The sequence below is a fragment of the Dicentrarchus labrax genome, unplaced genomic scaffold (assembly GCF_905237075.1).
Source record: "Dicentrarchus labrax unplaced genomic scaffold, dlabrax2021, whole genome shotgun sequence".
In the NCBI taxonomy this organism is placed as follows: domain Eukaryota; kingdom Metazoa; phylum Chordata; class Actinopteri; family Moronidae; genus Dicentrarchus; species Dicentrarchus labrax.
The window spans coordinates 16,524,432-16,549,263 of record NW_026136712.1 but is presented as its reverse complement, the minus strand read 5'-3'; the positions used below and the strand labels follow the sequence as shown (position 1 = coordinate 16,549,263).

The window sequence follows — 24,832 nt, the reverse complement described above, 5'->3', positions numbered from 1 at the left end:
AACCATGATGTAAAAGCCCACGTGCACACATATGTATACATCGTGCACACACACACACTCAACTCTCCCATTACCGCAATCACACTCTTACATACAAATGAGAGAAAATGAAATGAGGTGGAAGAGTAAAGACAAATTCAAACCATCCATGGAGTCAGTTGGTCAGTCGGCCCTTAGCTCCATTTCCATGACCTGGAGCCCTGCCAAATCTAATACAGCCAAGTGCCGTCAGGCCGCAGACGTCTACACCCTCCCGTAACCCCATCCCACATCAGCAGCCATGATTACAGTATATATTACAGAAGAAGTTGCTCTCAGGCTCATCACCCTTTTCAAAAATCAAAACCAAAAAATAATCTTCACGGCCATTTATTATTTCTTAATTGTTCCATTGCAAATGCCCAAGTCATCCATTTCAGTTTAAATTAAAACTGAAATTTCTGATGAGACCAAGTGGGACCGTTTTAAAATGAAGAAATCTCAATTACATGAAGAAATAACTGACCTTAGTTCAGTGCCTAGAGAGACAACTTCCTCCCGCGCCAGGTGGTGATGAAGTGGGGGAGGGATACAGGGAGTTGTGAGTGTGGGAGTGAGGAGATAGGGGATGATGGTATAGCAGAGGACAACAGGAAGTGAGGTAAGAGGAGGCCATACCTTGGTCGCCAATCATCAGGTGTGCCACACCTTAAAGGAAGACAAGAGCACAGTCAGCACAGCAAAGGTTCATGGGGCGTGAAGTGTGAGTGTGTGTGTGTGTGTGTGTGTGTGTGTGTGTGTGTGTGTGTGTGTGTGTGCGTGCATATATGTGTTTTTGTGATACAGGAGTTTGTCAATGACATGCTGGTGAAGGCTAAAGTGCTCTGTGTAAAAGTGAGTGCATGTGTGTGTATGATTGTTCTAAATTATTCCAAATGTCTAAAAAAAAACTCTCTTTGAAGACACTTACTCATCCCAGGCAGTGATCCTACGCACAAACAGGTACGCACACAGACTCTTGCACACAGCTATGAACTAGGTCGCATAGAATACAGTATCTGTGTGTGCCTATGTCTCTGTAACCTTGAGGCCAGAGCCACTTCAGATGATTACACATGGGATGTAGAACTTACCAGATGTCAGCAACCAACCCCTACACACCCACACAGACCAACATATATTTACGCTGGCTACCTTGTACTTCATTTCCACAATAGAAGATGAGCGTAAAGGACAAGACTGACATGGAGAAGATGGGTATAGAGAGGCTGGAGTGGAATGGTGAAAATAAAATGATTTAAAGAAATGCGTACCTAAATAATTACTTAATAAATTTAAGAATCTGGAAAAGAGGGAATCAGATAGAGAAGGAAAGGAGGAGATGTTTGAATGAGCTGGAAGAGAAACTTAAAAACAGACAAACATAGACAGAACTGAGAGATAGATAGATAGATAGATAGATAGATAGATAGATAGATAGATAGATAGATAGATAGATAGATAGATAGATAGATAGATAGATAGATAGATAGATAGATAGATAGATAGATAGATAGACAGACAGACAGATAGATAGAAGTGCAACCTACCTGGAGTGTAGCTTTGATCTGGAAAGGTGTCGTGGCCGGGCGAGGAGAGAGAGAGACAGACATTCATTAACATGCATGCTAAGCCCTTCGGTTACCATGGCTACTTACTGTACATGCACACCCGTCCAGGGTTACCGTGGTAACATACATGCAAAATCCACGCAAACGTCACAATGGATACCATGCTGCACTGGTAGCCAAAACTGAGGTTTGTCTATATATATGCACACAGCGGCATTAAAAAAATGCACAATGTCTCAATGACTCCACATGTGTGCAAATACACTTACATAAGCGCACACACACATACCCACCCACACTTGTAGATACAGAGGGTGGAGGGGGGTTGTGGTCGAACATATACTTTCCTACCTGTATGTTTGGATTCAAGAGCCGTTTACCCCAGAACTTACCTTGCAGCCGCTTCCTCTCCCCAGAGCCCCCCCGACAGATAGCATGCAACACACACACACACACACATTCACTCTCACAGTCTCTCTCTCACTCTCTCTGTCTTTCAAACATACAGACACACATACACTAACATTGACTATGGCAGTAATAGTGACGTGAAATAGCAGAAAAACATGTAGGGATGGATTAGCAGTGCAGGAAAACGAGGGGCATGCATGGTTCAATATTGAGACTGAGTGTGTGTGTATGTGTGTGTGAGATGTTTGTGTGCGTGTGCAAGTGTGTGTATTCTGAGCTGTGTGCTCATCTGAGTGTTTCCTTGCCTCTGCCCTTGTGCTAGTAGCATGTCAGAAACAGGTGGAGCCATTAGCATGCTAACAGCGATTTGCCCTCAAGGACAATGCAAGCCAGGCCAGGCCTAACAAGCCAGGTTCACTCTGCCTTCACTGGAGGGCAGAGCAGCTTAGACAGTAATTACATTTATGCATAGCTCTGCCCAAACTCTCTTTGCTATAGTTTGAATATCTCAAATAATATTTTATGTCTTCAACACTGACATATTGTTGTGCTTTGGAACAAAACCCTGATAAATAGCCCTCTCCTCTCAATGGTATGAAAGATGTAATATACTGTCTTCCAGGGGAGAAAAACATGCTTGCAGTATATAATAATATTATATTGCTTTGCAAATGTTTCTAAGCTTGTCACAAATCTGCAAAAATATGAGTGTGAATAAAAGTGGATCATTAGGGAGCCTTGAAGATATCGTGTAATTGTAAACGTGTACGGAAACTAGCACTGCCACAGCCAAATTGCTTATTTCTGGCTTCAAACACAGTCCTAAGGATCCATTTTTTCCTCTAGCAGAGCATATTCATTCTGTATTAAAGATTCATAACAGAATTTTTTTCTAATTTTCAGAGGGTTATAATTTTATCTCAAAGCTTTATTGTGCAGCTTCAGTGAGGTTGCTGGGTACAAAATAACAATAATTTCAAGGTACCATATAAGAGATGAGTCTTTATACCCGTCACCACCTGACATTTACAAAACAACTACACAGCCCGGACTCATACTTGCACATAGTGATCATCCTAATTTCCAAAGATGCAACTATGGTTCCACAATACACAATCAACATTTTACAAAACCTTCAGCTCTGTTCCTTTTACTCCATTTGCCATCCGCTTCATTTCTCAGATACAACCTTTGAATTTTCCTCTGCAGTGTGCCTCAGTGCACCTGAAGAGAGATTTCTTTTGACATACTAAAAGTTTGTATGAGTTATTCGCTGGTAGTAATATAGATGCATGGATATGAGCTCAGCCTGTGAATCCTGCGGTCGGAGATATCCCACTGAGCCGGGATGTTGTCAGACCGAAATGAACAGTAAATGGGGCTGGTTTTAAAAAACATTTTATTCCACAACACAGCGCAAATAAATACATCATCTACTCAATTCTTTTCTCGGACCTCTCTGTATTTCCGAACTATTTTCAGAATGAGTGGATGAGTTCAATGATTCAGAGAGGTCTAAGATAAGAAACAAGCATCAGAAGATATTGTTGCACTCTGTTGTCCAAGGCTCATGTTTTTGTTAACTGGCCCCCGTTTGCTGCTGTTTATTTCTGTCTGAAGAGCTCCACTGGAATACCTCCGTACGTTGAACCCCTTTCCTGAGCTAATGTCCATGAATTACTGCAACATCATTACCAGTGAGTAACCATAGAAAAGACACGAAGTAACCTTTCAAAACCAGTCATTACGCTTCTCTCAATTCCCACTATCATCTAACCATCATACTCTAAAACCCTGCAGCAACCTAAACCCTGTATCTGAGAAACAAAGAAAAGATGAGTGAAATATCAGTCTGAAACAATGCACTTATACTAACACTCAAAAAGGGAGCTAGAAGGGATATTTGTATTTCCATTTCAGTCTCACAGCAAAATTCTACCCAAGTACACCTCCCAATTATGTTTTATCTGCAGCTTTATTCGGGGAAAGAAGAATATAAGCATTAATGACTCCGGTAAAACTATATGATTTAAAATAATAACAAATCTACTACAACCAGATACAGTTCTGCTCAACCCAGTATATCCATCCAAGTAGACCTCCTAACTGGAACCATTTTATGAGACTACTATTACTAACATCAGCCACTACTGCCAAGAGAAAAAATATGTTAGCACTTGTTCTCCAAAGCAAAACTTGGCATCAATCACAATTGAAATGTGAGTCCATCTCTAGGAATATAAAACAGCCCCTTAAAGGGTATAAGTAGCCTCTTGTTGAGTGACAAAGTGCCAGTCCAAAGCAGGTATCGTATCTGGTGAGAGCCTTTATGTAAAATGTCTACACCTTCCATTCAGCCTGTAGAGCTACACTGCTATTAGGCACATCAGTAGTGGTGTGACTAGTGGTGGAGCTGGAGCCTGAACACTGTAAAAGTGTTTCTCCATGTGTTTGTGCAGGTATGTTTGTGTCAGTGCTGTCTGTTTCACACTGTGCTCTAACCAGCAGCTAAACAGCGAACTGGATTAGACTGGCTTGGGTCACACGTAATTCTCAGCAAAGCACCGAGTTTCTGCAGAGAACTGGTGATAACTTCACTTGTCACTTCCTGAACATGTAGACACCTGCGTCCAAAAGCTAGTACTAGCTTTTGAATGTATTAAGGCATTCATTTAGTCTATAAAGTGAGAAAGAAATAGCTCAAATAGCTGTTTTGTCTGTCCAGCAGACCAAATATATTCAAGTTGAAATGATACAAAAAAAAGAAAAGCAGGTTGCAGCTCTGCTGGAAATATTAATTATTTCTCTGTCAATCAACAAATCAGCACTAGTGAGCATAAGGCACCAGCTACCTTCTCCACCTGCCTTGAAAATAAAGACCTGTCATACATACATACATACACACTCACCACTACATGCATTTAAATTTTTCTGTCTTGTTTTTATTGATGCTGCTGGTCACTGAGAGTTACCAGACAAATGAAGTGCCTTGTGTCTAATGTAAATACAGTAGATTTGTGTGGCAGACATGGTGCCTGAAGTCACTAAGAGCTGAACACAGCAAGGAGTCCAGGAGGGGGATGTTGGAGGTGAGGGGTGGGGGTAGGAAGGAAGGGAGGACGGACGGAGAAACACTCCTGGCATGAGGTCTCCTTATTAGTCCTGTCTCCATGGCAACCTAAGCCATCCACTGCCCACTAAATGCTAGGGTGTGATACGGTGGGTGGCTAAAGGGAGGGGCGATGCTTACAGCGGCGCTGGGTGGGGTGTGAGGTCAGGTCGGTGGCAAACGGTTGCCAGAAAACTGGTGGCAGATGCATTTGTGCCATTAAAATATCAATTGCTGAGGCAAAGCTGAAAAAGTATCTTTGGCGTCGAAGAGGAGGAGGGAAAAAAGGCATGCAGGAGTTGAATGCGCTATTGATTAAGAATGCAGATTTGCTCTGTGAATGAACTGAAGCAAATCTGACGACACACACAACTAAGCAGGGGGAAAATTAAAGCATTTGCAGTACTGGCCATAACAAGGTAGCTGAGTTCATTAAGCAGCTGTTATGTTTTTGTAATGGCCATCATTACAGTGCCCCGTATATTGGCACTTGTATTGACCTAAGGCTTGTTTGACAGTATTAATGCAGGGTGTTCTTGTAGAGTTGAGATATTAAATCATTTGTGAAACAGCATTTTTCTTTTGCCTCTTCCACATAAAAGTTTTATTTTTATATCAGGCTGTTTATTGTCACAGTTCTTCATATTCATAAAGCACTACTGACAGGACACTATTTCCTCTTTTATAATGCATAAGAACATTGACACAAAAACACATACTATACACTCTCACACATACACAGCATCCTAACAAGCTGCAAGCCTTTCAAATTAATGGCAGGCGATAGATTGTACACACTTCATTTCAACACCCTATGCATGGTACCTGTGAAGGCCATCTAGAATCAATACAAACCATTAACACAGGCAGCCAGACATCAGCCGTGTAACAACCACTGATTAGTTCCAATTAAAGTCTGTCAACACAAGCCAGCAACCACCTCCATAATAGATCTATATGGTTATTGTGCTTTGCCTAACACACCAACTGAGCCCATCAAGGCTTTTTACACTGCCAGCCAGGTGCAATTTCAGTGAGTTTCCAGAATTTGTCTCCAAATCTCCTCTCAAGCTTTGAAGGTTTGAATGTAGCACAGAACAGCTGTTCTCAAGCTCTCAGCTCCAGCTTCACCAAACTGAATGCAGTTCTTGGGAGGGGGCTAAGCTCAAAGCTGTGGGGGCTAAATTGAGAGTCATTGGCAGCCATAAAAAATCAATATCAGATATAATCAGTATGCCTGTCTCGCACTGTTTGTGAAGGCTGCTGGTCCATACACACCAACTGAAGGCAGCTGTGAAGGTGTGAATGAAAAATAGATGTCTACACTGAAGGACCTGGTGTTTGAAATTGTAGGTATTAATTTGGAGATATGCATCCACAGAGGTAGCTGTATGCATGTACTGAAGTGTATGTGTGTGTATGTAAAGGATGAGATGTATATGATGGGTCAGCATGGTTCTGGGCCTTACCTTCGCTGCAGTCGTTGCCTTGGTAACCGGTGTCGGAGCAGTCGCAGACGGCCTGGTCGTTGACCACGCTGCACACCCCTCCATTCTGGCACTGGTGATCCGGCCCACAGCCGGCCGTTACTGTGACGCCCTCCGAGCTGTCCAACGTCACCAGTGAGCCGTTGATGCTCACCGCCGTGATCCAGCCACGGAAGGCGGGGTGGTCCCGTACCGAAGGAGATGTGAGTCGCAAGGGCGAGGAGTGAAGTTCTGGTGTCACCCCGCCCATGAAGGTGTGGCTGAATACTGTCATGTCTCTTCTCTTGCTCTTCACTTCCGCCCATCCCTCCAGTCGCCCGTCCACCTCCAACGAGGTGTTCCTCCAGTCCCGCTTGACACGCACTGCGTGCCAGTTGCCGTCACTCACCGCCACACCTGACTGCAGCTCGGCTGGCTCAGCACAGAAGATGGAGAAGCGCAGGCGGAGGTGGCCGTGGAGAAGCAGCAGCTCCAGGAAGTCACAGAAGCCCTCATCATCCAGGTAGAGCAGCAGGCCCTCCTGGCTGTGAGTCCGCAGGCTGAAGCTCAGCACACTCTCGCAGCAGGCGTTCCACACTGGGAACCGCCCCCACTGGCTGGACACACCTCCAAACTCTAGGACTTCCCCTTGGGCATGGCCCCCCACACTGCACAGGCACAGCCCCAGGAAGAGCAGGGGGGCTGCCGCCCAAACACACACCGCCATCACACTCATACACACACTCGCTCTCGCACTCACACACACACCTGGGAGTTGATAGAGGCTAGAGCTGGGGTGTTCCCTCTAGCCTACAGCTCATGGTGACAACTGTAGGGCACTTCGTAGAACACCTTCTATACGACTCCGGTGCACCCTGCTTTCTTGGTAGTGCTCTTTACAAGGAGATGCTCCTATACGATACAGCTCCAATGGGGGAGGGGGGTCACACCGTAGCTCCCGCCGTCCTTTCGGCACGCTTGGGGAATCTTCTTTTTGCCTCGGCCTGGTGTTTGCGTCTTCTCGGAGATGTTCAGTGTCTACTCTCCATTCAGTCTTTCATTCTTCACTTTGGACATATGAGACTCCAGGTATGTGTATTTGTGTGCACATCTGTGTGAGTGTTAGATACGTGACGAATAGGATGTGAACTCCATCTTTGTGCCCTAGATAGGGCCTTATCCCCCATGAAGGCAACTCCCCAGGGAGTATGAGTGTGTGTGTGGGTGTGTGGCTCACACATTGGTAATGGAGAGAAATGACACCGTCATAGCAGAATTTTCTCCCCCTCTTCCCTGTCTTAGTAGGGCAAGACTTAAAGTGTGTGTCGGCAAATATGTGTGTGTGTGTGTGTGTGTGTGTGTGTGTGTGTGTTTTGTGTGTGTGTGTATGTGTGTGTGAGTGAGGTATGTGTGTCTCTCACTGCCACGTCATCACTCTCTCCAGCGACCTACAGAGAGAACAGAGACGGCACAATCAACCAGGGTCACACACACACACGCGTAAACACGCACGCACAAACTATCTCACACACACACACACACACACACACACACACACACACACACACACACAGCATACACAAACCGAGCCCGCTATTATTCTCAAATTACTCTCTCTCATGCATTTTGTGCGTGCACACATACACACACAGACATACACACACAGACAGACATCACATTGTCACATTACACATTTAACAGGCCCAACTCAAGGCTGTAGCCTCTATGAACATACTGAACATACACAATAAAAACCTAGATCTTACACACAAGCCCACACGACAATGACTTAAGCTACACACACACACACACACACACACACACACACACACAGTGTAGGGACGCGCGCAGAACATACACAGACATACATAAACAGCACCTCCTCAGTAGAGCTCCCATCATGCCGCAGGAGATTTTTATAAGGTGGCACACCTGCGACTGCCTTAACGTTATAAAGCATATTTTTAAAAAAATTTAAAAATCCCTTCTGAGAGTTAAAATCATTCTGAAAGAGACATATTAACCAATTAACCCTCTTTTTCTTTTTTCTTTTTTTGGTTTTGTTTATTTATTTAGGCTATTTGTAAAAAAGGATTAACGGTTAACGATTGGCACCTCTCGCGCCACCGTCAAGGATCCTGTCAGCTACATCACAAAGAGCGGGAGCAGCACCGCGCGCTGCGGCGGATGACTCAAACCGCCTCGCTTTTATCGAATTAACGGCTCCAGAGCTCATTTTCTAACAAACTCAACACAATTCACACAAAACGCAACACACACCGGCTGTACACACACACACACACACACACACACACACGGTAGCCTACACATTGTTTCTTTTTAGGGTCTCAAATCTGTGAGCGGCGAAAAAGCGCCGACATTCCAGTTATTGATAGATGGGGTGAATGAATGCGGTTGAAATATCGATTCTCGATTTGCGGCCATACCTCCTCTCCATTTTTTCCCCCCTCCGCGTCCGTTACTTGACTACACCAGGGGTTCAGTCTCTTCACCTGCGCCGTAGCACTTAACTACAGCTTAGCTACCAGGTAACACGGTAATTACTTTTTTTTTTCCGCCACTGTTTTAATTGGCATCACAACCTGTAACGGTGATGTGACAGCCTCGCCCCGGTAAATAAAAAGCGACCCAACAATGCACACACACACACACACACACACACACACACACACACAGATATTTATATAGGCTAGAGAAACCGACCTACCTCACGCACATCCTGTGGTTCCGTGGCAACAGTGCGGCGCGCGACTCATCGATTTCCCTTCCCATTTGAGGAGAATCTCAAAGCCGCGAGAGAGGAGAGAGCACCCGCGCGCTTGGTGGTAGATAGAGCCGGTCTACCGGACAGGGACAAAATTATCACAGGCTCGCCTCCAGGCGACAAGGTGCTATTGGTCTCCCCCTCGCGCGCGCTCTCTCTCTCTCTCTCTCTCTCTCTCTCTCTCTTTCTAGCTCTCCGTCCCTCTCTCGCGCTTGCTCTCTCTGTCTGATTCAATGTCTCTCTCTCTCTCTCTCTCTTTCTCTCTCTCTCTCTCTCTCTCTCCGTTCTCTTGAGGAGGAAAAGGTGCAGTCTGATGCTCTCCGCGAGACTCGGCAGAGTGAGCGTCACGTGGTCGCGAGAGAGAGAGGAAACGTGTGTATGTGTATACGTGTGTGTGTGTGTGTGTGTGTGTGTGTGAGAGAGAGAGTGAGCTGGAGAGGATGGGCGGGGCTGCGCGCTGCTGCAGCACCTTGGACAGCGCACACTCACCGCCCGCACGAAACAGAAACGCAATTACCGGAGGCAGAAAATAAGGCGAGAACTGGGGTTGATCCGAATGATTACATCCGTGAGTGACAGTGACGATGGCCTTTACCTCTCTCTCGTGCTACAGGAGCGAGTCAGTGAAGTGTTGGGTTGGGGGGGCGGGGGACGGAATGAAAAGGAAACAGAGAAAGGCCGTCTCAATTTACAAATCACTCTCACTGTTTCTGTTTTCTCTCTCTCACACACACACACACACACACACACACTTATTCAACACACATATGCTCACTGTACCTGTGTGGTATTTGCCACAAGGTCCCTTTAATTCAAATTCTACAACATACACTGGTATACACTTTACTTTGTTGCTGTAGTAGTGTGAGGAAGACCTTAACTGGCCCTGCATAGAGGCCTGACCCAAACCCCATCCAACACCTTTGGGATGAACTGGAACGCCGACTGAGAGCCAGGCCTTATCACCCAACACCAGCGCCCCGACCTCACAAGCGGTCTTGCGGCCCCCCTGCAGCCAGGTTCCAAAATCCTGTGGAAAGCCGTGTGGAAGAGTGGAGCATGTTAGACCAATACACATTGTTTTGGGACATATGGGGTGATGGTGTCCGCTTATTTTTGGCCATATAGTGCATGAAATCCCCCCCCCCGAGGTTTACTTGTGATTTGTGTGTGTGCTGTATACAGTACGTGTGGTTCGGGGGATGCAGGTGTGTCCACTTTACTATTCTTGTGAGGTACATGTTGCTTCAGGCAGTAGGGCAGCCACATATGGGTGTAATGTTCAGGTGTCCACATACTTTAGGCCATGTAGTGTATTTCCATTCATATAATATGCTCAGATCACACATGCAGATACACACAAACAGGGTTTTTTTTTCTTCCCCAGTCTGTCCCAGGGAGGGACTCCAGCTGTGTTGAGCCCAGCTCAGAGGTGCTCTCCCTGGGCTCCCTGGGCCAGCTGCTGCTGCTGCTCTTTTTTCTCCATCCCTCTCTCTCTCTCTCTCTCTCTCTCTCCCCCCCCTCAATCTGTATATGTCTGTCTCTGACTAGCCAGCACATCTGCTTTTCTCCTTTTACTCTATTTTAACACTCACCTTCATCGAGTGCTGGAGCTGAAGGAGGAGGAGTAGTAGAGCTAGAGAACTGGCAAACGAAGGCTGGGGCTTCCTGTAAGAAGAACAACCCTGACCTGATCAGAGATGCCAATTCAAGAAGCTCTCTAAAGAAACAGTGAATGGAGCAGCATTCAGCACTCAGTAATGTGTACAGCCATCAACTGCGAACACATAGAATCATTCCTTTTTGTTCCCTTTATCTGTGTTTCCATTGGAATCTGCACTGGCTGTGAGAGACATTTCCTTACGTACATATCTACTCCAGCAAGGCATGAAAACTGGTAGAGAGGTAGCTTTAATGGTCGAGCCACAGTATATCATATGACCACACAGCCGGAACACGAAGGTTCAAATTGATTTGAGAACCAGATACTAAAGCAAAAATGGTTTACCACAGAGACCAACGCTGGGATAAAGAGGGGAGGTCTGAGCATGCAGTTGTGCACATGTCTTTATGTGTGTTGTGTGTGGCGGAAAGTGTTTGGGAGGGAAGAACGAGACTGGGAGGAGGAGGAGTTACTATGGAAACTATCTCAACATCAGCACCTAGTTTCCCATTGGACTGGCCACTACTACTCCTCATCCCCCCCCCCTTTTAACACTACTCCTGCTCTCCCTCCTCCCCGTTTTCTCTCCCCTCCCGCCCCCCCATCCCCGGGCCAGGATGACCTTTTGGACCAAATGGCATTATCAAATAATAACGTTCTTCCATCTCTTCCCTGCATGTGCAAGGAAAAACGGCATGGAAAATTGTGGTAGAAAAGACGTTTTTGGTGCGGAGGACTATGTACAAATACAAAGGTAAAATTCACCCGCAGAGATTAATTACTGCTCTGGCAAAATTAAAATTGATATGGAATTAAGTAATGATTGAAGAAGTCACATTTTATGCAGTGAGATCTTAAGAAAAATCAATCTTATCAAGTCACTTCTGTCTGTTTAACTTGCAATACAAACATTTATTGGCAGTGTTTCGGTACTAGACATTCATCATGGCAAATGGTTCATGATAATGAGAAGCCATCTTAAATAGGGAGTGGCTACACAAATGTAAACAATCATTCCCCCTTGCAGTAAGGCATTAATGCCTAATGCTGCATGGGCCCAGATGTTCATTGTTTTGGACATATGGTTATTATGATGCATTGTAGATGTATTGTTGGGGTTGTATATATTTTTCTTTGGTGGTTTCATCCATTAAAAGCTATTGCTTGGTGTAATGAGTGTTGATCCATTGGAGAGAAATTTGACATACTGAGACTTTAATATATATTGTTTGTTTATTGAATTTCTGTGAAACTTATATATTGATTATAAAGGTTTTTATTTGTTTATGGTGGCTGTGCCCACTTGGTGCTGGTACAATGGTCTACATTTCTAGCTCCACATGTGTTTTGGAGGCTGCCACATTAATGCCTTCTTACTGCACAGGGGGATGCATTTGTGTAGCCACTCCCTATTTAAGATATCTTCTCATTATCATGAACCATTTGCCTGATTTCTAGTACCGAAACGTTGCTAAGTGTGGGACTTTGTCTTTTCTACTTTTGGATACTCATCCCACTACTACGCACCTGCCTCATGAAATAAATGTGCAGGGAAAAAAATCTGCCAGTTCAGTCTGATTATTTCAACCACTTCCCAATGAAAAGAAGAATGCATGTTAGTATCTTTAAGGGGGGCAGAAAAAGCCCCATCGCTGCACTACAATCAATAAAAATCATATGTAATTCTAGAAAATTATTGAAACAAATTGATTTATTTTGGAAACAGGCGGAACTTAATTAATTAGTTAATAAGATTCGATCATATGGAGATTTTTGTAGCAAAGATATTCTTAATATATACTCACATTTGGAAAAAACAAGAAAGAAAAACTCAGTAACGGATATCCATTTTGGGGAGAGTGAGAGCATTGTTTTTACCTGACGAAATCATAAAAGCGGATATAATAATCTGCAATAATTCTAAAAGACTGAGCAGTGAACTTCAGGTAACTTTCAGTTTTTTTTAATGAATTTCAAAATGAAACTTCTTTGTAACCTGATTAAAATAAAAATGAGCAAAATGGTCAGGCATAATGGAAGCCCCATTCAGCAAGCTACGGAGCAGGTTATCTGTTTTCTACAAGAGCCATCAAGGCGTGATGTGATGCATCATCAGTCTGTAAGAGGCACAAGGAAATGCATTATACCATGAGCATTTTAAATTGCTGCGACTCTATCAGCCAACATTAACCGTGACAGATATGGGCCGGCTCTGATTGCATTAGTCTTTATTGAATGATGAAGCGGAGGAGCTTCATTCTGTACATTCCTCCAACCACATTTGCTCTTCCTTTGCCTCTTCTCACTTCCCCTCTCCCTTCCTCCCTCTGACAGGCTGACAGCAGGCAGTGACCCCTGACTCTTTGCCTACTCAGCAGAGAGAAGGTCACTGTATATGTGTGTGTCTGGTTGTGTATACATATTTTCTTTGTATATGTGTGCGTGTGCGCAGGAGCGCCTGTGCGCGGGTAATATGTGTCTGAACTGCCAGCAGAGAGAATATACAGCCAAAAATAAAAACTCATCTGTCAGCATCCAGTGGGTGTGTGTGCGTGTTTGTGTTTGTGCACCCATATTTTGTGCTTGCATTTATGTCAGTTTGTGCTACAGTGTTTGGAGCTGAGCTTGAGACGGTGAGGTTTACCTAGTTTGTGCTGTGAGTGGTGACAAACGGCACAGAGGGGGGTGAGGAAGGGAGGAGTTGAAGTGCTTCATGTAGTGAAATCTCAGGTTTTTAATGCTGATATGATAGAAACAGTGATATTAAATGTATGTAGAGGACTTACTGTGTCATTTAAAACACTGTACTTACACAGTGGTGAGAGCATATGATTGTAAGGGTATCATTTTATGAGTCAGACACCCCTGCTGTCATTCATACAGAGACGCTGGTCTTTGTGTAAGTACAAGTGTGTGTGTATCTGTGCATGCGCGTAAGTGAGTTAGTGTGTGTATGTGTGAGTGTGTTTGACAGGCAACCACCCTTTTCTAAATGAGATTAAATGGGAGGTTTGTCTCTAATCGTGTTGTAATGAGTTTCTGTGTAGCTCATACATTTACTAATTCCACTTGCCAATAGTGCAAACAGCCACGTGTGCATGTGTGTATATGTGTGTGTATGTGTGTGTGTCCCTGTGTGTGAGGTAGGAGAGGTCACCTCCCTGCAATCTTACTCTCATTTATAACAATAGCCCTGACCTGTCCTCATCAAAGGATTGCAATTTCTAAACACAAACAACATTAGCTCATGTGCACAAACACACATGGAAGCCCACACACGTGCACTGGCACACACACACACACACACACACACACACACACACACACACACAACACACACAAACACGCACGCACGCGCACAAGAGCAAACGTGCAGTCCATCTGTGTATGGATCTGTGTGTCATTAGAACTCTCAACAGGCATTAGCATTGATCATCTGACCAGCAGACTGAGAGTGACCGACAAGAACCAAACAAAGCCAGTCTGATTGTGTGTATGTGTGCACAGAAGTGAGGTTGAATGAGAGGAGGTGTGTGTGTGTGTGTGTGTGTGTGTGTGTGTGTGTGTGTGTGTGTGTGTGTGTGTGTGTGTGTGTGTGTGTGTGTGTGTGTGTGTGTGTGTGTGTGTGACAGAGCGGGCTTGCTTACATGTTTGGCCAAATGGAAAAAAATCTCGAGATCCATAGTTCATTAGCCCCTGCACCACCGATTCACATTTGTGTGTGCACATGTGCAGAGCTTAGTGTGTGTCTACACGCATCAGAACGAACATAAATCTTGACCTGTGAGCTGCTACTGGTTGTCATGGCGATGCAGCCATTCTCAGCCCCACGGCACTCCATGCCCTACAGTTAGGGGTCAAGGGTCAGAGCAGTTTTGTACAGTGGAGCACACTTTAAGAGCAGATAACGAACAGGGAAACCAGTAACAAGGAAAACATTGGGCCCTTTCACCTTTCACCTTTGACCTTTTACCTTGTGGCCTCAAAATGATAGCTGCACAGCACATACAGAGAGAACTCCAGCGCCTTACTGCCTGAAGCTACCTGGACCTTACAGAGGGAAGAAAGAAATCAAATGAAGTGGATACACCTGCATACACACACACACACACACACACACACACACACACACACACACACACACACACACACACACACACACACACACACAAATCATGACTAAACCACCCAGACATCGTACCCATATGTGTATGATAGGCTGTTTCATTTGACATTTCAAAACAGGAAAAGCACAGGTGAGCATGAATAAAATTAATATTGGCTGAACTCAATTTAGCTGTTTTAGTTTCACTGAAGGATGAAAATAAAACCTATGAATATTATATTCCATTTTTGCCAATAGATCCTCCTAAATTGTACACACTGGACCTTTAAATGCAATCATCAAACACCTGTGCAAAGTCAACATTGAAAAGGCCTGTTGCTGAACATGTAATTCAAAACCCATGGGCATTAAACTGCTGTTATAACAAGCCCCCACTTGTCTGTGATGGCATTTCACAAGATTTTGGCACCTGGCTGCAGGTATTTGCTACCAATCAGCCACAAGAGCATTAGTGAGGTTGAGAACGGATGTTGAGCAATGCCCAGCTTACAGTCGGCGTTCTGGTTCATCCCAAAGGTGACGTGCAAGCCAGTTCACACCAGTCTTGGAAAACCATTTCTTGCTTTTCGTGCGATGGCTTTGTCATGTTGAAACAGGAAAGGGACTTCCACCAAACTGTACTCTATCGTCATCATCGTTTGCCGTAGCAATAAGATTTCCCCATAATGAAAAACGGCCCCAGACGAGAAACACACAAAATATAATTTGTATTGATTATACACACAAAGTGCCGTGTGTGTGTGTGTGTGTGTGTGTGTGTGTGTGTGTGTGTGTGCGTTCAGGAGCAAGAAGGTGCAAGTGAGCACTCCAGCCACGGTGGAGAGGGGTAGCATGAATTAGGAAATGTGAGCAGGGAGAGGAGGGTTACTATGACAACAGGGGAGAATGTTCCAGGTGACAGTGAGATCGTTGAGATGCTAATTGTCCATTTTCAATCCTCCATAAAGTTTAACAGCCACTCTGCCTCCACATGTTATTCTAACTCAGTCACAGAGTATACCTCTGGGATGTACAGCTATTCCTCTGTCTCTCCATCCCTCCCTCCCCCTTTTTTATCGTTTATAATGACACCCCATCCTCCCTTCACACCCCTTCATCTCTTACTCCTTCCTCCTGCCATCACTGGCAGATAGAGGAAGACTGTGTAAATATCATAGACGATCTGAAGCATATGTGTGCATCTCTCGTGAGGCCAGCCAACACCTGATCATCAGATTCTCTTTCTATCCATCTCTCTCTCTGTCTCTCTCGCTCTCATTTCATTTGTCTTGTCCTTGCTCTCCTCCCCTCTCCTTCTTTACGCCCGTCTCCCCTCTCCTCATTTCCTCCTGTCCAAATTCATCTCCCTCCAAGTTCCCTCTCCATTTCCCCCCTCCTCACGCTCATTCCCTCATGTTTATCTCTACCGCCGCTCCCTCCCAATGCAGTGCGTTTAACCACTTTGTTCCCCTTTAAGATAAAGATAATTAAATCAGCAGCTAAATGAGAGAGAGTGTGCTGCTGGCGTCACCATGGTAGCGCTTTGATGTTCTATTTCAGCGATAGTATCAACATCAACTCATCAGACCCAAACTACTGTTGCACACATTCACACACAATCACACATATATGCCCAATTCATGCATTCACACCCCACAATCCACCTACTACCTCCCTCCTCCTCACCCTACTCTTACAGTACCCACAAAGACAGATTCGACACGCTAAGCTCTACTGTCTTAGGTCTTATTTCTTGTCATCCAACCACAGCATTCTTTACCGCTGATCTCACCCACTTCTCTTCCTTCTTTCCTTCCCTCTCCAGACCTCCCCATCTCTCTCTTTACTAATCTTATGCCTCTCTCCCTCTCTCACCCCCGCCTCCTTTCTCCCGATCAGCAGGTTGCTAGGCAACTGTGCTCCATTGATCTAGAGGAGCACGATGACAAGCTCCCATAACTGTCATGCAAACACACACACACGCGCGCACACACACACACACACACACACACACACACACACACACACACACACACACAAAAAAAGGCAGACACATGAACACACACATAGTTATTGGAGATGTCTAGTAGCACCTTTAGAATGAAGGCGTCCTCGCTTATCTGATAAGGACAAGGAACGGGAGGAGAGAGGGAGGAGGGACAGAGTGATACAAATGACAGAAGAAGAAGAGGAGGAGGAGGAGAAGAGAATGGCTCTTTATGTTGCTTACCTACTCATACCCTCCCTCTCCTGTCTCCATTCTCATTCCCTATTTCTTCCTTTTAGCTTTCCCATGTAACCCTTGCCATCCCTGGAAAACAATTACCTTCCTTGGTGGCCTGGCTAAATTTCCAATCTGACCCATCACACAGTCATGGCCATCTCATCCTCGCAAGCTACAAACTGGTTCCATTTCCATCCTCCACTTCGGCACTTATAACACGCACTGTCACAATAAAATGAAACAAAAGAGAAGATGGTGGGTGAAAGAAAGGGAGGCAGAGTCTGTAAGTGGTCGGTTCAAGGCTATGGTGTAAAATGGATGAATTCTTGTTTACAGATTATGGGAATGTACTGTATGTCTGTCAAATACTTTAGAGTGAAATATTACATGGTTATGTCAGGTTAGGTGATGCGTTTGTTCATCATATGGCATATCTTGCGTCTCTGGGAAATACACTTATTCGCTTTCTTACCAAGAATAAGATTATATGCTAAATACAAACAGCCAGGGTACAGTCAAAAGATGGTAAGCTGAGCTTAGCATAAAGACTGGAAAAGTGTAAAACAGCTTGCTTGGCTCTGTTGAAAAGTATAAAAATTCACCTACTAGCACCTCTGAAACTCACTTTTATAGTATGGAAATAGTTGTATGGTTGAAGGTCAGAAGAACTGCAGATGACAATATTAACAGCGAAAAAAAAGAAAAAAGAAAATGTTCTTTTCTGTGGCTACCAGTAGCGAGTCTGTCAAGTGTCCAGAGCAAAATGTTCTCTCTCCAGCCAGAGTGACAGACTCCCTTTCATCACATCAAATCAGGCCTCTTCACCTGCCAAGCTCAACATATTCATTGACAGCACAATTTTTCTTCGTCAGCTTCACACTGTTCTCAGCTTCTAAATTCAACACGTCATTAAGATCAGAAAAGGAATGAAATGGAGAAAGAAAGAAAACTTTCATGAATCCCCAGTCTCTTACACCTCTTCATCTCAGTTCCTCCCCCACTCCTGTTCTGTCTCTGACTTCAGTAGAGACTCCAGCAGCTTTATGCTGGCTCCTCTCCAACAATTATCTGGTTGGTTCCACTCTGACGCAACTCAGGCTCCACTCATCGTCTTCTTCGTCATCAGCTCCTGCTTCCTCAGTAAAAGCGAGACTCCCTCTCTGACATCAACTCCTACTCATCTCCAGAATGGGCATCAGCTCCAGCATTGCTCAAATTTTTCTCTGGCACTGGCTCAATCTCAGCTCCATCTCCTCCGTGGCTCTTCGGCCAGATTGGCGCCAACACTGGCTCTGCTCTGATATGGCTATGACTCCACTTTGGCCCTGACTTCTTTTTGACTCCAAGCCAGCTGTCCACCAGATTTGGCTTTGACTCATCTGTGCTCTTAAACCTCAGACTCAAGCCTGTTCTCTTTCCAATCCAAAAGCAATGCGAGCACAGTGCAGACTTTATTTTCTACCCAAAGTTCTCCCTGAATTTAACTTAAGCAGTCAATTCGAGGATCAATTCTTAGCCATTGTTTTGGTGGTACCAGACTCATACAGTGGGGGTTGTTTATGAGTGAGACTTCTAGCCTCAAAGGGAGGAATCGTGTGGTATATTTTCACACAATAGCCATATAACCTGTTATAACCTTAGAATCAATTTGATTGTGTAAGGCTTTAACTCTGGGGTAGTTTTCTAGTTTGTTCCCATAGGGAGATTGCTTAAGAGCTGGTCCTAGGCCAAGGACAAGGGCAAAAGTCTAGATATGGTCATGGGATGTTATTGTGGATAGTTGTTGACTACATTGTTTGTGCATGATTCTCACATAGTCAAATCGTATAAAAGAAGCTGTATTTTCCTGTGTGCTGGTTTTTTTCTGCAGGATTTATTCAGACTTTTATTACATTCAATAAAAGTCCTATTTTCTGAAGATCTTGCATCTGCTGCTGATATCCTCTGTCACCACACTAGCAGTGTGGCTCTATGGATGGCAATGTTGGTAACTATTAAAAGGATTTCCATTACATTTTTCATGTAGCACCACCATGAGGTAGAAATGTTGTTGCTTTACTAAAAAGTCTTCTCAACTATTGGATGGATTGGCATGATATTCTGCTACAAATATCCATAGGGCCTATAGAATAAATCCTAATAACTTGGTGATTCCCTGATCTTTCCTCCATCACCTAACATTCTGCGCCAGATGGTTTACGTGTTTTTGTGATGTTGCGAGTCCAGCTGCCTCGCAATAATATATCCCCACCTGCAGGTCAAAGTCTTCATTTAAACAGTGAAATATCCACTTCATGATTTGGCAGAAAATGTTGTAATGACATTCATGGTTCCAAGATGATGTATCAAAAAGACTTGCTTTTTCCTCTAACACCACCATAAGGTTCACGTTTGTGGTTTTGAGTGAACTGTCTAATCCAACAGCTGGATGTATTTCCTTGAAAATTGGTGTAATTTGGTGTAGTGTAACATTTTGGTGACCCCCTTATTTTCGGTCCAACAGCACCATCAAGTAAACATGGGTCCAATACTTTAATTTAGACCAAATATCTGCAACATTAATGACATTCCCATCTGTATCAACTGTACTTTGTGCTACTAAGTGCTTATTAGCAAATGTTAGCAAACTGTTGAACATGGTTAACATATATGCTTAGCCTAGTTAACATTGTCGTAGTGAATATTTTAACATACTGACCTTAGTCAGTGTCACTTTTGACACTGACACTCAGTGTCCAAAAGCTACTAGCATGGCTGTTTTGTAGCTTTCGTCCTGAGTTAACAGCGATGTTGCCCATTTCAGGGTCACTTTATCTTCACCAAGCCCTCTTCTTGAGGACTGCCATCAACCTGAGCTGATATAATGTCTATTGAATGTCATGGTTTTAGACAAAAAAGGAGGCACAGATACTCCACATTCTGAGCATTGAAAAAAAAATGTTTTAATGGGTACATCTTTTCAAAAAACATTAAGTCTTATTTTTAATGAGCTGAAAGAAATTCTACAAAACATTTTAGGAAGAAAGTATCCTTTGTACCAAACCAGATCTTCCTTTTTTTGTTCAGAGTAGATTTACATTTTCACTGCAAATTGTGTTGTGGACTGTGGAGTCAGCTACATATTCCCAACATAGATTATTTTAAACTGGAAAATCCTGCAGCCTGGAAAACCAAAGGGAGTCCCTTCTGATCACTTCATGGTTCTCACTCAAACATACTGATAAAGTTATAGACTTTGGTTAAACTCAAGGAAGCTTTAGAGTATTAGTTTCCACAGCAACAACTGGACTTAAGCCTTATTTATAACAATTTTGAGGGGACATATCTCAAATCCCCTCGGTGATGTCAATTCCAAGCAGAGAAACTGCCTCTCTGTAGTTACAGGAGGAATAAAAATACAAGTTGGATGATTGGACACAATTTTTTCTAAGGTTACCATGACCCCAATTTAGGCATGTGATTTATCTAACTTGGAAATTAAATGAAGAAAAAAGAGCAATGTTTAATTGCACTGCTGAAAGAGGTTTTACTATTTAATATCAGTCAGTGAGGAAGTAGCCTGTGGTTCATCATTAAAACAAATTAAGATCAGCAGTAATCTAATTTAGGTGTTTAAAAAAAAATCCTGTTTTTTTTTTTAAAGAAAATGAAGAACGTGGATAACGCTCCTTTCTTAGAGGTGCAGCAAACCAAATATTTTACATTTTATTTTATTGTCAGCACCTCAGACAAAAGACCTTGATGAAGAAAGAAGACACATCAACTTTATAATCAAACTCTTAATATATGTAACAGAAGGCTCTATCATGAACTCCAATGTTTGGCTTTTGTTGCTGCTAAGACAAAGGGGACACAGTATTTATCATCTATGAAATGTCCTATTTTATCATAATTTTCTATGATTGCGTCTACAGTATTGGAAGACAGAGGAAGAATATCAGTCATGCCAATGTGAACATGATTCTCATTCTATTATTCTAAGTCAATGCTTGTGCTGGTCCAACATTTTTATAAATGAGTTTTTTGCCATCTCAGTGTAAAAACTGAGCCAAAATAGATAATATTGACTTGCTAATAATGACTTTCTTATCTTACAGTCCTTCACATCATCATTATTAGTTGTTCTACTCAGAATAGAATCACAGTCTCAGGAAAGTACAACAGTGCTGATATATGTGGCTGCGTTCACCGAGCCTGAGCCTGTGAGAGAAATCTCAGGAGTCATATGAACAGTTCAGGATCAAACAGTCTGAGGCCTCAGAGCCCAAAATGGCCCACTCAACTCTGCTCTCTACATATAGTAGACTTTTATGGCTCAGCCGGCCAATTTCTCACCATGGCTGTTGAGATGGAGTCAGAGGTTCAAGAGCTTTTTTTGTCTGCAACCACTGCTGCTGGAGTGAGTCAATATGGAGGAGACCTTTGGATGGGTTTTGTAGACCTCAATTGCTGCAGGAGAACAACTAAACATTGGAGGTTAGTTACATGATCTTGCAGGTGGACGGTGGAAAAAATAAATTCTATTAAGTGAAGAAATCTCTTTTCAAAGCTCAACCAGAGAGGAAAGAGCAGGTTAAGGAGATAAAGACCATGTCAAGTTTTTACCAGGATGGGCTAAAAAGAAAGCAACATGGGTATCACGTGTTTGCTCACTGTGACCAACAACATGGAATGAACTGATTAAGCTGGCCAGTGTAGAACAGAAACTCTTATATTGTCTTCAACCTTGGCTGGAGGAAACAAACTCAAAACAAGTTCTGGAGTTTAAAAGCTCCATTCAGCAATGCACAATGTAACTGGGTTAAAGAGAATAAAGCCTTTGCAGAAAATACCAAGGACTAAGAGGAGAACAGATATTCTCCTGGAATTTTTTTTGTTCTCAACAAGAAAACCCACTCAGAGCAGGGACAGATACTATAAAAAACAAACAAACAGAGGGCAGTGCAATTTAGACTTGCAAGCAACGAATTGAAAAAAGAATGGTGGAAATTGATGTAGCAGAAGCTACTATATCCTGATGTTTTTCCAGTGCCTCGTAAATGCAGACATATTTCACTTCCAGTTTGTAACAAAGGCTTTATGTTCAACAAGTACTCCACATTAAACAATGGAATACCACTTCTGATCTGATGCCCCCATCAGCAGGACGACCTCACCTATAAAAAATAAAATTATTTTCTGATTTTACGCAACACTTTTTTTACACAACGCTTTTACTACTTTGTTACAGGGTTAAGGAAACTTTCATCATCACGGTTACAGTATTAACTTCTTGGTTACGGTTAGGGAACGACCGTGGTCATGGTTAAAGGAAACCAATGCTGACTGTAGGTATAAAACAGGAAAAAAGTGATGGAGTTACCCTTTAAATGCAAGTAATAATCAAATGGGATGTTTCTGGGTAAGTGAGATTTTCCTAAATGAAAGGAAGCTAGTACAAATGAGTAAAATACAGAAGGAAACGGTGCAGTAAATATCTATCTTGGTCACCTCCTCAATGAATAAACAGAAGACTCTGCAGGAGGAGAACAGGAAGGTTTAGCAGCAGATCTGGAGTTGGAGAAGGAACACAAGGAGAGGTGGAGCAGAGGGAAAAGAGACTGAAACTGAGTGGGGGTGTCAGAGAGGAAGAAGGCCAACGAGAATAAAGTGAAGCTAGTGTAACATACATATGGAGAATGCAAACACTAATAGAGGAAGACACTGATCTAAGTAACAGCACTAATGAGTTGTTTTGGAATAATGGCTCTTTCTTTATTATGTTTGATTATTGTATTGATACAGTAACTCTTTTGATTACATCAAGAATGAAGAGTGGATTACAGTAGATTTAATTTGGATTTTTAAAGTAATTTAATTGCTAATGGTTAGTATTAGAATGGGAAGCTATACAGACTAGTGTTAAAAAAGAAAATCTTCTTTTTGATAGAAGAAGACAGAAGAACATTTTTCCAGTAGATTGTATTCACGTTCATTCCTCTTGACTTATCTTCATTTTTACAGCAACATCTTTGTTTTCCATCTTCCAAACGAGAGATAACAAATTTGCCAGATTCACCCAGTGAAGACACATACTGCAGAGCAAATAAAACGTATTCCTCATCATAAAACTGCCTCTTTTCTTAGACAACAGGCTGTACAAGGGACTGTTTATATTTCCCAAAATTTGTATGTTGTCATCATAATAAAATAGATGTGCCAGAAACTGAAGAAAAAGACAAAATAAAACATTTTTCCAAGAAATGTGTCCCTGTCAAAGACAAATACTGCACAAAAGGTGAGCCCATATGGGACAGTTTGTAAGCTTTTTGTGGTGTTGATCCACAAATGAAGGAGATGTGTGCATTCGGTTTAAGATATTTGGTGCAGGATTTAGCCCGTAAGTACACTTCTGTAGCTTTGTAGAGTTTCATAGTTAATAAAAGTAGCTCATTATTTTCACAGTAGGGTACAGCAACTATTTGAAACTGCTGCATTTACAGGGCAGCCTGATTTCAATTACAAAAAAACACCATGGTCGTAATTTAGAGGGTAAAATAACAGGGTAAAAAACAAGATGAATATGTTTTGGAGTTGGCAACCACAGAGCAGTGAATGTGGTATATTTTTTTTCATTTTCATGTAGCCTACTCTACACTGACACATTTACACACATTCCCACCTAAAAGGCTGAGAGCTGACCTTTAGTCTGCTGCCATTGGCCAGTGACCAGGTTTGGTTTTGATGTCCCGAACAAGGGTTTCCTTATGGCAGATGTTTCCTCAGCAGCATTTTCCAGCACAGCTGTGGATTTCAACCACAGCTGGGCTGGCAAACTCGAGGCTGGTGAGTTACATAAAAGGTTTGCTGACTGGCTACTCTCATCGGCAGAAGAATGAGCACGACTGCTGTTCATGGAGCTGACATTACAGGCCAGACTGTTGCTGTCCAGTTTATTTGGTTCTGAATCAGTGCTCACACGGCATACATGAAGAGCTTGTTATTTGGGAGAACACACAATGATGCACGGAGGGAAATAGACACTTAGCACCCCCTGGTGTCAGGATGGAAGCCCATATTCCCTGTGTTATGTGTCCCAATTCATGTTTCAACAAATGCAAAGGCACAATTAGACATTCATTAAAAATAAATGAATTTGTGCACATCAACATTAACCTACAAGAAAATCTAGGAGCTTAGGACACATTATCAATATGTCATTTAGAATATAAATGGGTTATAATAACATAGTTAGAATAATTAATGTTGTTTTAGAGACTTCCTAGAGTATTTTACCCCCACAGAACATCAACATATTGTTCATTAATGTGTCATTGTCTTTTTAAAGCAATATGTTAGGCTATTATTCTTTAATATGTCAGTTGCAGAAATACAGTCAGTACACTACAAGGTAGAAAACAACTCTTAGTGGCGGGAAGGAAGATTTCTGGCTTATCTGGCCTTTAAATTTAAAGGGTTAAACATTTTTTAGTTTTAAAAC

The 24,832-nt window shown here is 43.0% G+C and overlaps 1 protein-coding gene across 16 annotated transcripts in view; it reads right to left on the bottom strand.

Annotated features, from left to right (window-relative positions):
- nrxn1a (neurexin 1a) overlaps positions 1-9,709 on the bottom strand; it is a 56,244-nt gene extending 46,535 nt beyond the window's left edge. For 7 of the 16 annotated variants that reach the window (XM_051417543.1, XM_051417549.1, XM_051417547.1 and 4 more), the window contains exons 1-4: positions 9,304-9,709; positions 6,579-8,023; positions 1,569-1,586; positions 658-687 (exon numbers count right to left, since the gene is read on the bottom strand). In XM_051417543.1, coding sequence (XP_051273503.1) covers positions 658-687; positions 1,569-1,586; positions 6,579-7,311 — 781 coding nt within the window. In that variant the 5' untranslated portion in view covers positions 7,312-8,023; positions 9,304-9,709. The remainder of the gene's footprint in view (positions 1-657; positions 688-1,568; positions 1,587-6,578; positions 8,024-9,303) is intronic. The other 9 variants (XM_051417544.1, XM_051417559.1, XM_051417557.1 and 6 more) reach the window with 2 other exon arrangements.
- Positions 9,710-24,832: the final 15,123 nt, after the last annotated feature.